The sequence below is a fragment of the Trachypithecus francoisi genome, unplaced genomic scaffold, assembly GCF_009764315.1.
Source record: "Trachypithecus francoisi isolate TF-2019V2 unplaced genomic scaffold, Tfra_2.0 Lachesis_group4, whole genome shotgun sequence".
Classification (NCBI taxonomy): domain Eukaryota; kingdom Metazoa; phylum Chordata; class Mammalia; order Primates; family Cercopithecidae; genus Trachypithecus; species Trachypithecus francoisi.
Window position 1 is genome coordinate 35,938,446 of NW_022681469.1, and position 16,060 is coordinate 35,954,505.

The window sequence follows — 16,060 nt, forward strand, 5'->3', positions numbered from 1 at the left end:
GTAGAAGGCCTTTGCAATACATTGTCCAAGAAGTCCCTTAAAAATCCATCTCTAAAAAAAGTTTCCCTTTCACTACCATATACTGAAATTCCAAATTAGTCGTTATTTCAATGTATACACTAAAAACATACTTCCTTAGAAAGGGCCATGGAGGCTGCCTGTGGAGACTCACTCACGGCACCATGACAATGTGGTAACTACTCCAGTTAGGGAGTCTGGAAGTCAGAGGACATCAAAAGGGGTGGAGGCGCCTTATTGTGAACAAATGACCAGCTTCATGGTTTTGCCTTCTCCTAGGCTTGTCCAGTCCATATTTCAGTGAATGTGATCAAAGAAAGCAGGGTTTCCTTGAAAAACCAGAGGAGCAAATGGTCTTTGATTTCTCATGAAAACTCTTGGGTTTATCTCTTCGTGTTAATTGTGATAGTAAAACAGTAAAAAATCAGATTTAATTTTAACTTGTATTGGTCGGTCTAGGGCAGTGAGTGAAGGTGATGGGCTGGAAGAATATTAACCCAAGTTGGTTATTTAACATCTGCTTTATTTGGAGGAGGACACTATTGAAGACACCTGCTCAGGACAATGAAATTCTTCAGTTACATTATGGTTTATCGCCGATTTCTCCTCGTGGTTCTCACTGTGTTGGTTTTACTGCCTCTGCCCATCGTCCTCCACACCAAGGTGAGTGAAACTGGAGAACAGACTGGTGGATTTCCTGACTTATTTAATTGTCCTTTATTAAAACTGTTTGCTGTTTAACTGCCTGGCTCAGAGCTGAATGAGTGTTGACACTTCATGCCTAAAGTCAGGATGGTTGTACATGATGTTTCGTCCATTTTCTCCCTTTTTAATAATTAACATTGGTTGATTCTTAGTATGATTAAACATAATTAAATAGCGTATTCAACCAGAATTGTTCTCTGCCTATCAACTAGATGAGAGGAAGAACAAAAGAAGCACAACCTTTGAGATTTTGCAGTTCAAGTTGTCATTCTCCAGGGAGCATGCAGAGCTAGTGCAATCCCTTCCCCTGAGAATAGGCAGCAAAGCAATTGCTGGGGACAGAGGTGGAAGAACAAGGGAAATCCTAGGTCCAGCACAGACTAATTTACTTGTCAGCTCTGTGGGTTGGTCACAGAACTTCCTGGAAATTTAGTTTCCTTGTGGGAAAAGAAGACATTGAAAGCATAGAGTAATTTCCCTTGGTCAATCAGAAAATCTAATAAAGCATTGTACCATGTTCTGATAATTTCAGGTTTTATTTCATTGTGGTGTATTTGTAAGCATTTTTCTGTTTGCTTTTTAAGAGTAGTCAGGGTATTAAGTCCAGAACAATAAGCTCAAACATGTTTAATTTTTTGGGAAAATGATTTGAATCAGCAAACATTTAACAAGCACTTTCTCAGTGCCAGGCACAAATGTCACTTGGTAGTAAGAGGACAGGCTTTGGAGCCAAATTCTCTGCTTCAGGTCCCAGATTTACCACTTACAAACTGTGTCACCTGGGCATGCTACTTAATGTCTCTGTGCTTCTGTTTTCTCATATGAACGATGGGGACAGAAGCAGGCTTGTTGTGAGAATGAAATGAAGAAACGCTCATCCAACACTTGGAGCAGTGCCTGACACACAGTAAGTGTGCAGCACCAGTCTCCCTGGGTGTGTTGACTCCACAGGTGGAGCAATTCCCAGCACTCCATTATACACAGTCCCTCCTCTTAGTGGGAAAGAACTCTGCTGATGCTCTCCTCTAACAAGTACTCATCAAGGTTACACCAGTCTGGGTTATAATAGAATCATATTAACTATAATATGGTGGTCCCTCCAGCCTCGGTTAGAAATCTTTGCCAGTGATCTTGCAACCTCTGAAGGGAATTCATGTGAGCTAATAAAGTCCTTTTGGACACTGTCAAGGCCTCCTTTACCTGCAAAGCTGGAGAAGGGACTGGCCCCTGCTGCGGCATCTGTGGATTGTCTCCCACCAGGTGCAATCTTCCAGCTGCAGCATTCTTGGCTGGGTCTCTCCTTGTGCTGAGGTCTCACAGAGCTACAAGGTAGGAAGGGAAAAACTCCCCACCCCTTTTGGTCCAAAGTTCTTCTAAGCCCTCAAATTCGTACAGAATTTGTAAATAATAATAATAACTAAAAGACCTAGTCAGCTGTTTTTGGCTTTGTTGGTTTTGTTTTTCAAATTCTGTGTGACTAACCCTTTCCTTCCCACCTTGCTACTCCCACCCCCGGCTACTTGTGAGGTCTCCTATATGAATCTCTGGCAGTCCCGTCAGATGACAAATTCCAGCACAGAAATAGGGCTCTATTCTGAATTCTCACCCCACTTCCCTGCCAAGGACTTATGACATTATGATTTTCACTTTGCAACTCTCCTGGTCCCATGAGTCCTCTAGATTTGGCTGAATCCTGTCATGACCATATCCTGGTTCATACCTGGAGCTCTGCTGTATTTTAATATTTTTGAGTTAGTCTCAGCATAGGTTCTTACTTATGACAGAGAAAGTAGGAAATTAAACTAGTCAAGACAAATTTAGGTCATGACTATGTATCATCTGTGCTGATCTTTTGACGTATAAATGCATGACAATTTCATTATCCACTATAATTTTCAGAGAAATGAATATAAACTCTTTGAAAAACAAAATAAGTAAATAAATCAAAAGCAATCATTTCAGTACATGATTCATTAACTGGGAAGTATGTTATTTTTAAGAAATGCAGCCACTGGTTATTTTTTCCAAGGTGCTATGACGAAAGAACATTAGGTCCATGCAGGAACCAGGTGTCTGGCACCAAGTTGCATCTGGTGAGCTAGGTTCCTCTTTCCTTTCCTCCTAATCAACTCATTTGTTAAAACTCAATTAATGGTAATGGAGGATTTATTCCTAGTACAATAACATGATTTTATTTGTTGGCCACTTTAAACATATATTTAGTCATTCAATAAACTGCTAATTAAACTGAAAGACTATTATTTTAACTGTTGCTTACAATGAAAGGAAATTTTTTTGGTAAAGAATGTAGGCCTTTGGAAGGTATAAAATTTAAGCAGACATTTACTTTAACATAAATGCAAGCCAATTTACTGTTAACTTTTAGGTTACCAAACTGGAGAAGCCTATGCTTCTAAAGACACAATATTAGATTAACTAAAACATTCAACAGAAACAAAAATCCAAGCTTCTCTTTCAAAACCACAATAAATCTACAGGATATAGAGCCAACAAACAATGAATTATTGACTAATTTCTCTCCTTCATTTTCCTACTGGTTATTGAGTTGTTCAAGAGACTGGCCTTAACTTCTGTCTTAATTCCATCTAAAGTCAAAACAGTGTCACAAATGAAGAAAGACCCTAACTGGTTTTTCAATGTATTATTAACAGGGAAGGAGAATAGACTGATTTGCAGAGTCTATTTCAGGCATTCTGCCAACTACTTTCCCCAAATTATCTAATGTAACCTCCATCACAAACCAATAAACAAGTACAAATGTGCTTCTCATTTTACATTTGAGGGAATTGATGCTCAGAGACATGTAACTCACCAAAGGCCACCTACATGCTCCAGAAAGTAAATTTGAGCTTGGGTTCTGTCAGAACTCAGAATTCATGCTTTAAAAGTGATTTTGTTTTAGTCTTTTGTATATTTTTTGAAGATTTACTCTCTCATGGCTTGTTAATCATTTATCAACAATACAGGCATTGATGTTCATGAAAATGCTTTAGACAGGCCAAATGGATGAGTTATGTTTTAACTATTTCCTCAATTGACATCATGGTACACAATGTCATTAAGGTAGAAAGTTGCAGTGATTCTAACCACTGAAGACAGGTTTATGAGAACTGAAGCTATAAAGGATGTCACTTGCTGGGTGTCCCAGAGCCCCAGTTATTTAAGCTGGTCAATCAGCTTGTCAGGATATAGTGCCCCTTTTCTCCATACTTGGGTCCAAATTAGAAATAGAGACAAAAACAGGTAAGCAGTTTGCAAAAATCTGGTTACGTAGATTTTTCCAACCAACTTCTGTCTGACTCTAGAGCCAATGATGTTAATCACAACTTAGTATCTGTGCCTTTATAGCTTCCATGGTCATAATAAATATATTCCTAGTACATTGGTGTGAATCTCACTTTGCTAATGAAATTCCATTTTCTTATTGATTTACACTGAGCATCAGAAATTCTTTTTGTCTCCTAAACATAATGGTAATCTCAGTCCTTACCCAATTAGTAGTTAATGATCAGTAAACAAGTCTGGAGTGTAATTGCTTTTTATTTGAATGAAATAATCACACTGAGTTTTTCTCATTTTGGAGAGAAATTTCTTTAAATATTAAAATCTTGGTAAAACTGGTCTAGTATACCTGGCATAATTTCAGTAATATTCTCTGTGGAACTTTGTTCTTTTTTGACTATTTCGTTAATTTTTACTCTTTTCAGCAGTCAATACTATTTCCTTACTTATTTTTCCAGTTATTGGATTTTCTTTGTATTTTTATTCATGAAACAAAAAGAAGACCAGGTTTGTTAGAAGAGAGAAAAATCAAACAACAATATATCATATTTGTAGAGTGCAATTCTTCCAGGTACACCTACTCCATCTAGTTTACTCATTAATCAGGACCCCTTTTTAAGATCAGTAGACAAGGAAACAACCACACACGTACTGAGCAGCATTTCTTAGTTGATGGGTTGTAAAAACAATATCAAATTTTAATTCTTTCTTCAGAAAATATTTTGGATTTCTCTAGAAAATATTTTATATTCAAACTTTGAAAGTCACAATATATTCACTTGAAGCATCATGACTTTCAAAGTGAGAATAGAAATAATAATAAATAGGCCGGGCGTGGTGGCTCAAGCCTGTAATCCCAGCACTTTGGGAGGCCGAGACGGGCGGATCACGAGGTCAGGAGATCGAGACCATCCTGGCTAACACTGTGAAACCCCGTCTCTACTAAAAAAAATACAAAAAACTAGCCGGGCGAGGTGGCGGGCGCCTGTAGTCCCAGCTACTCGGGAAGCTGAGGCAGGAGAATGGTGTAAACTCGGGAGGCGGAGCTTGCAGTGAGCTGAGATCTGGCCACTGCACTCCAGCCCGGGCAACAGAGTGAGACTCCCTCTCAACAACAACAACAAAAAAATATTGTAGGGATTTAAGATAAAAAAGAAAATTCTATAAAGTCCAAGTAAGTGAATATTTTGGACACCAAAGAGTGAAGAAATGATTGAGAACAAGAAAAAAATAGAAATCATGCTAATAGCAATGTAGTAGCTCAACAAAATCAGAAAATCCAATTTTGATAATATATTTTTATTTCACAAATATTTTACAAGAACTTTCCCAGCCCAAAGTGTTGTGCCAGATGAACTGTGTGATATAAGCAGAAGTTTAAAATGTTTTTGTCTTTAAGTAGCTTGCAGAATTGCTGGAAAGTCATTGTATAGTATGACAAACATTAATGGCAAAAGAAGGTTGTATGTAAACACATGCCAAATAATTTAAAGAAATCATTTGTGTTATGAAGGTGTAATTAAAAAGTGGATAAACCACTAAGGATTCATCATCCTCCAGCCCCTCTGTTCCCCTAACCACATGCAGTCCCACTTCCCCACAACCTGCTGCTCCTTCTGTTTTCTTTATGTCAGAGAACGCCACTACCCTTCACTCCATTCACAAGCTTGAAAGCTGTGTGTCATCTCAGACACTTCAAATATCCACAAGCCCCCATCACTAATACGGTGTTGCATCTCCTTAATCTAAATCCTCCTAAATCTCCCCTCTCAATCTCATCTTCTCTCTTTCCTTTCCTGTTGGTACTGCTTTCCTTGAAGCTGTCTTTATCTCTTTATTCCATAGACCATTTGTGTTTTACACACGTTCTCCTACAGTCTCTGGCCAGAGTACTATTTTTTAAATGCCAACTCAGTCCTATTGTGAAAAATCAAAATTCTTCAATGGTTCCCTTTTGCCTATAATGGAAAAATACCTAAACAAAAGATTGGTATGCTGATGGATATTTATGACTTTTCATTTATTTGTCCTAAAAACCTCCACCGCACAGCCCCCAATATCTATCTCCCACATTTGCATTTTCCTCTTTAACAATACTTCACTATTTGCAGTTTCTAGAATGCCTGTGATTATTCTTGTCTCTCTGCCTTCACATATGCTATATCCTCCTCCTAGAATGCCCTCTCCTCCTGCCTTGTCCTTCCTGGGAAGGAAGGCTCAGGCTGTGATGTAAATGGAAGATCATCCTCGATGCTCTCATTGCATCATGGATACATTGGCCCCCATTACAGTGTGTCTTCCATTTTGCTTTATCTTTGTCTCTCCTTCCAGACTGTAAATACCTCAGGAACATGGAGTATAGTGTTTAAATTTCTGTCTCCTCCAGCACCAAACCCAGTGCCTGTCACATAGTAGATAGTTAATAACTGTGTTGAGTGAATGGATGATCTTGCATGGCAGAAGGATGTAAGGCTTTGGACCTGGTAGGAAAGAGAGAATGCAGGAGAAAGAGGTTGATGAAAGGAAGGAACTTCAATAGAGTGAAAATAATGATGCAAGGACAGAACAAGAAGAATGTAGGTGTAACCAGAGACTGTCCCTTCCACAAAGCTATTTCTTCCTCCCATAATATGTTTTATACCTTGTTTGGTAACAATAATAAATGTGGATGCCCACTGTGAGCCTCATAGCGACAATTAGAAATAGTCAATACCATCCCCATTTTACAGAAGAACAGAAACTTGGAGAGGTCAAGAAATGTGCTCAAAGTCACACAGTCCACAAAGGAGCAAGAGGATTTAAATACAAATGTGTCTGACTTCCAAGCCCATGATGTCATTGCTTATTTAATGATATTTATATCAGATCTTTAAAAGCTGTGCTCAGATTGCCTTACATCATTGTTCATGCATTTGCAATCACGAAAGCACATGTTGAGGTGATGCCTCTCTCAGCCTGGATCACGTAGTAACCTATACCCATGATGGACAAATAGTATGAGTAAGAAATAATTGGTTGTTTTAGACTGCTGAGATTTTGGAACTTTTGCCACAGTATAGCTTATCCTGTCCTGATTAACATAGCATATTCTGAAACATTCCCCAAGTGACTCAGACATGCTACCCTTGGCTCATTTTCTTATTTATAAAATGAGCAAGACTCTTTTTAAAAAGTTCCAAATGTTGTCTCTGGATAAGTTTCCCCAGATTCACCTGAGATACTTGTGTAAAGTCACAAACTCTTAATGTGATGTGTAGGATGCTGCACGTTGAACAAACTCCCCAGGTGATTCTGGAGCAGGTAGTTCATGAATTGCATTTTGATCATATCCAAATGTATAGTCAGGTTGGAGAAGTGATTATTTCTGTATCTTTTTCCAGTTCCACTGTGTAAAGAGTATGAAAATAATGCATCTCAGGTGCTGGTTAGGTGTGGAGGTTGAGTGGAAAGGAGGAACTAAAAATTTCCCAATAACTGGTATAGCGGGCCATCAATTGGTTTTCTCTGCTATCCATTTTGGCTAAAAACAAACAAACAAAAAGAAAAGAAAAGAAAGCTAGTTATTCCTCCTTGACTTTGTAGTTGAGCTTATTTTTACTCTCCATCTTCCAAAATGAAGATATTTTGAAGCACTTTAAACTTTGCAATTAATATAAATTGAGTCTTTTTATCACTGCTGCAGCAGGGGTAGGAATACCAAGAACCATACAAAGCCCTTCACAGGCTCTGTCAAATATAATGGTGTTTTTCTTGTAGCACGGAGATTTAGAATGCATGATTTTTCTCCTTTTTTAATTGCTTTGTGTTCTCTTTAGAAAATCAATTGCAGTGATTGAGGTCTGTGATTGGCTCTGCTTTTCTCACGCTGTGCTGAGAAGAGATCGTACCTACATACATACTAATTCATCAGCCAAATTACTCCCTAATATCAGTCAGTATGTCATTTAAAGAAGCAGAAGAGATGAAAAAACTATATTTTAAAGCCAACTTATATTCTAATTCCATGTGGGGCTATAATTTAAAAGAGAACCATGGTGATTTTTAAATATAATCAGCCACATTTTCTAAGATAACTTGACAGTCAGAACTTTGTGAGGAGGAAAAAGTCATTATCTAAATTGCCTAGTCATAGCTTTCTTTGCCTTTTTCACCCCTTCAGCAAATACCCTAGCTGTGCACTTGAGGTGGTTAAGACAAGATATGACTATGATATTGTTAACTGGGGGCTGGGTAAGTGGGAATGTCTGTAATAGAGGAATTCACCTATGCAGGTAGACATTTTAGTTCCAATGCTATTTGTTGGCAAGAGAGATGATGGCTGCAGGAAAACTGTAAACACATTCACCCACTGGGGCAGGAGGCAAAATATCCAGTTCCAGGAAAGGAGGGGAGAACAGAGAAAAGGGAACAAGTCAAAGAGAAAGAAGTTTCTATGCTAAGGAACTTTATGCCTAAGATACAGATTTAGTGTTTTATAAGATATATAAATACAAACAATATTAGAAAGAACAGAAAGAAGAACCTTACTCACTCAGAAATATTACTGACCATATACTGTATGCCAAGTACTGCTTTAAATGTTGGGAACAGGGTAGTAAATTTTAAAAATATATACTATAATAGAGTTTACATGTGGACAAGTCTCAACTCTACCACACGCTAGCAATGTGATCATTGAACCTTAGTTCAGCATGGAATTACACTATGTACCCTAAAGAATCCTGGCGGGGGTTAAATAAAATGTCACGTGGAGTGCCAAGTGTTGTATCTGACACATGATAAGCATTCATGAGTATTACTTGCCCATACTGTAGTCATAAGTCAGAGAACAGATTTATCTGTCTACTTAGCAAATATTTTCACATCTTAAATAAGTTTTTCTATATATAAAGTCTATGATCAACAGTCTAGAAGAGGTTTTAGACAATTAGGATCCTCTCTTCCCAAGCTCTTTCTCCATTGGAAACACAAAGCAAATAAAGATCTCTGTAGATCAGGATGAGAAGGAAGAGCAAACAAGTGGCATGAAGGTGGAAACCCGTGGTTGAAAGCACTCCCATGCCATTCAGGGGCCAGAGCCCGGTTAAATGCCAGAAACTAAGGGCTGGAAAATGGTTTTCTCAAGCCTGTGAAAGACAGAAAGAGCTGGATTGACCGCTGGCTGTGGTGGCTCACAGGAAGCAAACACTGCCCAGCTTCCCAGCCAAGACATCATCCATACTACCAAAACAGCTAGATGACTGCATCCATGCTATGCTGGCAAGAAAAGAACTCTAGGGTGTCAAGATAAGACACATATGAACCAGGAACTAGGAACTGACTGGAAGAAACTGTAAAAGTGCTAGATGAGAAACAACGAGTGCAGAAAAAGAAAACACAAGAATAAAGCTACCACTCAGAATAAATTTGTAAATAAAATTTCAAAATACAATAAGACACTAGAGAAAGACTGACAAAATCTGCTCAGAAGAAATGAAAATAATACGGAAATCAACAAGTTAGAAAAGGAAAAACCCCAAAAAAAGAGAAACAAATTATTTTTCAAAATATAAAGCAAGAACAGGAGAGTATAAAATAAATCTAGTTAGATATCCTGGAATTTTGACACTGAGATTTAAAAAACAAACAAAACCCTCAATAGATGTGTCATGTTTGAGGCACCTGGGTGGTCCTAGTTAACCAGCTTCCCCAGGGGCAACTTCTCCTTTTTCATTTGATTCATGTCAAAGATGAGTCTTAGACACTCTAATGCTCAACAGCTTATTCTCAACAGCTTCTCCTTTTTCATTTGGTTAATGTCAAATATGAGTCTTAGACAGCTTATTCTAATGCTCAACAACTTATTCTGACTTTTCCAAGATGAAGATGAAGAGCGGGCCAGTGGCATGGGCCAGATGCAGTCAGATGACTGACTGACCAGGAGGGCCTCCATCCAGTGACCAGTCTCAGAATTTAAAGGACACTTCCCCTTTACTTAGGCTTGTATTCAGCCCAGGTGAGTTACCAGACATTTCTTTCATAAAGGGAGTTTAAACAATTCTTGAAAGAGTAAGCCTTTTTTGTTTATGAAAGTTGCATCCGAGGTAGCCTTGTCTCCTGGAAATTCCCAGGCCAAGGTTGGAAATCCCCAAGCTAGGTTGCATCACATCGCTAAGCGACACTTAGTGTCAACCATACTATGTAACATACTGGTAAGTGACATGTAGTTATCAGCAAGATGCCTGAATAAGCCTTATGGCTATCATTAATCTTATAATCAAGGTATCTCTCTTATAGTATACTACAAGATGAAATAAACTTTAAACTGGGTATCCTTGAAGATATATTCAGTGAACTCAGAAAGAATATTAGGAATTTACCAAAAATATCAGATAGAATATAAAAGGATATTTTTAAGTGAGAGAATCATTTGGAGAATGATTTCAGAGCCCCAACGTATATATAAAAGACATTACTGAAAATGAAAGACTAGAAAAGAAGTCATATTCAAAGTAATAATTACTGAATTCTCCAGATTTTTTTTAAAAAGATGAGCTCTCAAATACATTTGTAAGTACAAACAACTTAATTAGATATTAGTCTATATTTAGGCACATCATGAATGAGATTTCAGATTAAAAATAATGTGATTTTTTTTAAAGCTTCCAAATCGAGAAGAAAAAAAATCTCCAAATTGGCCGGGCGCGGTGGCTCAAGCCTGTAATCCCAGCACTTTGGGAGGCCGAGACGGGCGGATCACGAGGTCAGGAGATCGAGACCATCCTGGCTAATACGGTGAAACCCCGTCTCTACTAAAAAATACAAAAAACTAGCCGGGCGACGAGGCGGGCGCCTGTAGTCCCAGCTACTCGGGAGGCTGAGACAGGAGAATGGCGTGAACCCGGGAGGCGGAGCTTGCAGTGAGCTGAGAGCCGGCCACTGCACTCCAGCCTGGGCGGCAGAGCAAGACTCCGTCTCAAAAAAAAAAAAAAAAAAAAAAAAAAAAAAGGATAATAATTAGATAAATTTTTCATTTCAACAATAATGAAAACATCTAATAAATATATAACAGACTTTTCTGGAGAAATCTACAAAGTATTATAGAAGAAATTTAATAGACACCTGAAAGAATAGAGAAGTTCATAGATAAAAATACTTGAAGCTATGTCTTACTCCATAGATTCTGTGTAATTTGAATGAAAATTTGAACAAAATTTTTACAACTTGAGATAGTAATTTTAAAATTCAAAAGAAAGAGTGAAAATCTAACACTTTTAAGGCAATTTGAAAAACATATAAGATGAAGGAGTTGTCATACAGATTGTAAACCTTATTGAAAAGTTAGAAATGTTAAAACAGCGTAATTCTGCAAGAACTGATTTTTAGAAGGCAGCAGTGGGAGAGGGAGAGGACAAAATAATGAGACCAGAAGCTTGTGTGTCTGCATTTGAGAACTTCAGCATAGAAAATATGTAGCAACATGAATTACTAGGCAAAAGATGAGCTCATTCAATTTAAAAAGCATGGCACTTTGGCTATTCATTTTGAGAAAAAAATGTGTTAGATTCCTATACAAAAAAATTAAAGCTCTACACTTGAAAAGAATTTAATCTTAGAAAAAATATGGAAATATATAATATAGAAAGATTTTCTTATAATATATGGTAAAAACATGAAACAACAGAAAAGAGTTTAAAAATCACTGCATTAAAATTAAAATCCTCCTGTCAATTAAAAATACAATAAAGCAAATTTCATAGACAAGCCAGAGATTAAGAAAAAATGTTTACAAATATATAGTTTATAGAGAATAATATTAAGAATCTAAAAATAACTTCACAAATTCATGAGATAAAAGAAATAAATAACCCAACAGAAAAGTGAAAAAGAACTATAAATATAGAATTTGCAGAAGAGAAACAATTATGTTCAATAACTGTGAAAATACTTCACTGGTATTCAAGAACATGCAAATTAAATAAGAAGAACTTTTCATACCATCAGATTGTCAAATGAGTAAATTAATCCAATATACCAAGGATGGTGAAATGGAACTTCTGAACATTGTTGGTGTTAATATAAACTAGTATGACCATCTCGGATAGCTTCTTAGTTCATTTTTATACTGCTATAAAGAACTGGGTAATTTATAAAGGAATGAGGTTTAATTGACTCAGCATGGCTGGGAGGCCTCAGGAAACTTACAATAATGGTGGAAGGGGAAGTGAGGCACCTTCTTCACAAGGCAACAGGAAGGAGAAGTGCCAAATTAAAGGGGAAGGGCCCTTTATAAAACCATCAGATCTCATGAGAACTCACTCACTATTCTGAGGACAGCATGGGGGAAACTATGCCCATGATTCAATTACCTCCACCTGGTTTCTCCCTTGACACGTGTGTATTATGGAGATTACAATTCAAGATGAGATTCATGTGGGGATGCAAAGCCTAACCATGTTAGATAGCAAATGGGCAATATCTAGTAAAGTTCAAATGGAGTCCTTCCCATTTGAAGTTCTGATGCTAGTTTTCTCCACTAGCTAAGACAATCTATTTTCCATAGACATGCATGTGGAGATAGGTACAAAGATGTCCATAGCCTTAAAATAGTAAAAAATTGGGGAAAAATCCAAACAAACATCAACAGAAAAACAGAAAAATAAATGGTAAAATATTCATAAAAAGGAAGACTATATCTGTTTAAGAAGAAGTAACAATAGATCTACATGTATCAACATGAATGTATTTGAAGTACATAAAATATTGAGTGAAAAAAGCAAGTTGCAAAGTGACATACAGAGTAAACCTTATTTAATTTTAAAACCATGTGTTATTAATGTATAAATGTCTGCATGTAGTATAATCACAAAAACATAAATGGAAAGGATACAAACCACATTCTAGACAGTGGTTAACTTTGGGAATGGTGGAGGAGAAGGAAATGAGGGAGTGGTCTTCAACTTTAACATCAGTCTTTAACTGAATATGGAATGTTTTATTTGTTTAAAAATAATTTAAGCAAATGTGGCAAAGTGTCAACATTCGTTAAATATGATAAGCTGTACAAATACGTTTGTTGTATATTTTTACTATGTTCTAAATATTTTATAATTTTGAAAATGCTTTTAAAGAATACATGCCAAAAAACTTCTAATACATATATTTTTTAATGTAAGGGATCAGGAACTGTCCATACTATAATAACTTCATGTCTCTGGTAGTGTGAGGAAATCTTATACTAGGAAAGATGGAGCTGCTATAAAGGAGCCAAAGAGGTGCAGTGTATACACACAGAGCAGGTATCCAGCATTATGTGACATGACATTTCATATGATCTAATGGAATTCCACCTGGTTTCTACACAACTGCCACTGTCTGGCTAGGTGTGGCTTGTTTGCTGAACTTCCTGATGTTAACTGTTGGAAGTGATAAGAAGTACAGAGATTTTTAAGCAGAAAAGTAGTATTTTTGAGGAAGTCCTCTGACTTTTTTTTTCCCTCTTTTCTCTTTATTTTGAGAAGGAATCATGATTTTTTTAAAAAAATTGTAAGGTCAGTGGTAGTCATAACTGTAAATCATTATAGTCACGTCCTTCATGATAAATAAACAAGATAAAAGTACACATTATCTTTGTTGCTATCATTCAGTTTAAGAATTGATAATACTAAAATACTTCAGAACAAAATGTGATTAAAATGTTTACTTGTTATGGTTGCAGAGTAAGTTTTAATAAAGATATCAGATGTATCAGTAACTTCCAGCAGAGTTGGGGGTAGGTTGTGGGGGAGGAAGGATTAACTCATACTCTTAATTGACAACTGGTCTTCTTTCATTGCTGTTTGACCGTTGTTCTCTTGAGGAGGTAGTAGTGGTAATGATTGTGGGTGATGGTGGTACACAATTTGTGGTGGTTTTGTTTCTTAGGAGTAGGAGGTCTGTTAAGAAGGTGAAGAGAAAGAGGAAAGAGACAAAATTTGGAAGAAATTTACAAGAGACAAAGATAATATAGCTTGAAATAATGGGTCACTCTATGAATTTCTAGTGACGAAATGAAGCTACTTTATTTTCTGCCTCAAAGCCGGTCCTAAAATCAAATATCTAGGATCTCTTTTTAGTTGCAACACAGTTCCACAACTTCTAAGTAGTTTTCTTCTTCATCAGAAGAACTTGTCCACCAAAAATGACTCACCCTCATATTCTTTGTGTGAGTGTGTGAATAGATGTGAATAACAGAAAAGAAGAAAATGGTTGTTCTTTTTTCTATCTCTTGTACTTTTCTTCTTCTTAGCAAGATTATTCACAGATCTTTGATTTTAAAGTGAACAAATAACCCTATATACTTTAATAGGATAGTTTTTAAAGAAAATACTTGGTATTATGTTTGAATTGACCTTCTGCTATTTAATGCCTAAGGACTTTAAAGGGAAAGAATGCTTTCCTGCATTCTTTCACAACCCCAAGCATGACCAAGAAAAAAATCACACAATAGAGAAAAGGAAATGTAGGAAGGAAGCATTCCTGGGATGAACCCAATAGGATGCTTGTTTAATTTATCAGCCAAAGAGGGACAATTTTGAAAATAAAAGGAAATACTAATGAGAAAGGAAACTTTACAACAACACTGTCCTGAGAAAATTGGAGCAGATGGCTACCCTGCCCATTAAAGAGCACTCAAACAATCCTAAAATTTGTATTGAAACAAAAGACCCCAAATAGTTAAAGCAATCTTGAACAAAAAGAACAAAGCTGAGGGGCATCACACTACCTGACTTCAAAATATACTGCAAAGCTATAGGAACCAAAAGAGCATGACAGTGGTATAAAAACAGACATGTGGACCAATTAAACCATAGAGAAATCAGAAATAAATCTGTACATTTACAGCCAACTGATTTTCAGCAAAGGTGCCAAGAACACACAGTGGGAAAAGGAGGGTCTCTTCAATAAATGGTGTTAGTAAAACTAAATATCCACATGCAGAAGAATGAAATCAGACCCATATTTCTCACTATACGCAAAAATCAACTCAAAATGAATTAAATAACTAAATGTAAGACCAAAACCTATGAAACTACTGGAATACAAAACAGGGGAATAGCTCCATGACATTGGCCTAGACAATGATTTTTTGGATATGACCTCAAAAGCACAGGCAACAAAAGCAAAAATAGACAAATGAGATTACATTATACTAATAAAACTTCTTCACTACAGACAAAATCAAGCGTGAAAAGACAACCTAGAGATTAGGATAAAATATTTGCAAACTATTCATCTGATAAGAGATTAATATCAAAAATATATAAGGAATTCAAACAACTCAATAGCAAGAAAGCAATAACCCAATTGAAAAATGACCAAAAAATTTTGAATGGACTTTTCAAAAGAAGACATACAAATGGCCAACAGGTACATGAAAAATTGCTCAACCTCACTCTTCTGAGAAATACAAACGAAAACCACAGTGAGACATTATCTCACCCTTGTTAGAATGGCTATTATAACAAGTGTTGGCCAGGATGTGAACACTGTTTGCAGAAATGTAACTTAGTACAGCCATTATGAAAAACAATATGGCATTCCCTCCAAAAATTAAAAATAGAACTACTGTATGATCCAGCAATGTCATTAATGGATACATATCCAAATGTATATCGAGGTGATATCTGCACTCCCATGTTTACTGCTGCATTAGTCACAATAGCCAAGATATGGAATCAACCTAAGTGTTCATCAACAGATGAATGGATAAAGAAAATATGATATGTATATATATACACACACACACACAAAAAAAAACACAAACACACACAGAGAGAGAGAGAGGATGGAACTATTCAACCATAAAATGAAAAATATCCTGTCATTTGTTATAACATGGATGAACCTGAAGGATATGTTAAGTGAAATAAGCCAGGAACAGAAAGACAAATAGCATGTGATCTCACTCATGTGGAATCTAAAAAAGTTGATCTCATAGAAGTGGAGCGTGAACTTGTGGTTTCCAGGGTCTGGGGAGATCAGGTGTCGGGGTTGAGGAGATACTGGTCAAAAG

At 36.7% G+C, this 16,060-nt stretch overlaps 1 protein-coding gene across 2 annotated transcripts in view; it reads left to right on the forward strand.

Moving 5' to 3' along the window:
- Positions 1-535: 535 nt before the first annotated feature.
- Positions 536-16,060, forward strand: part of SLC13A1 (solute carrier family 13 member 1) — a 90,065-nt gene continuing 74,540 nt past the window's right edge. Inside the window, exon 1 of one of the 2 annotated variants that reach the window (XM_033193256.1) lies at positions 536-681. In XM_033193256.1, coding sequence (XP_033049147.1) covers positions 583-681 — 99 coding nt within the window. In that variant the 5' untranslated portion in view covers positions 536-582. The remainder of the gene's footprint in view (positions 682-16,060) is intronic. The other variant, XM_033193257.1, reaches the window with a different exon arrangement.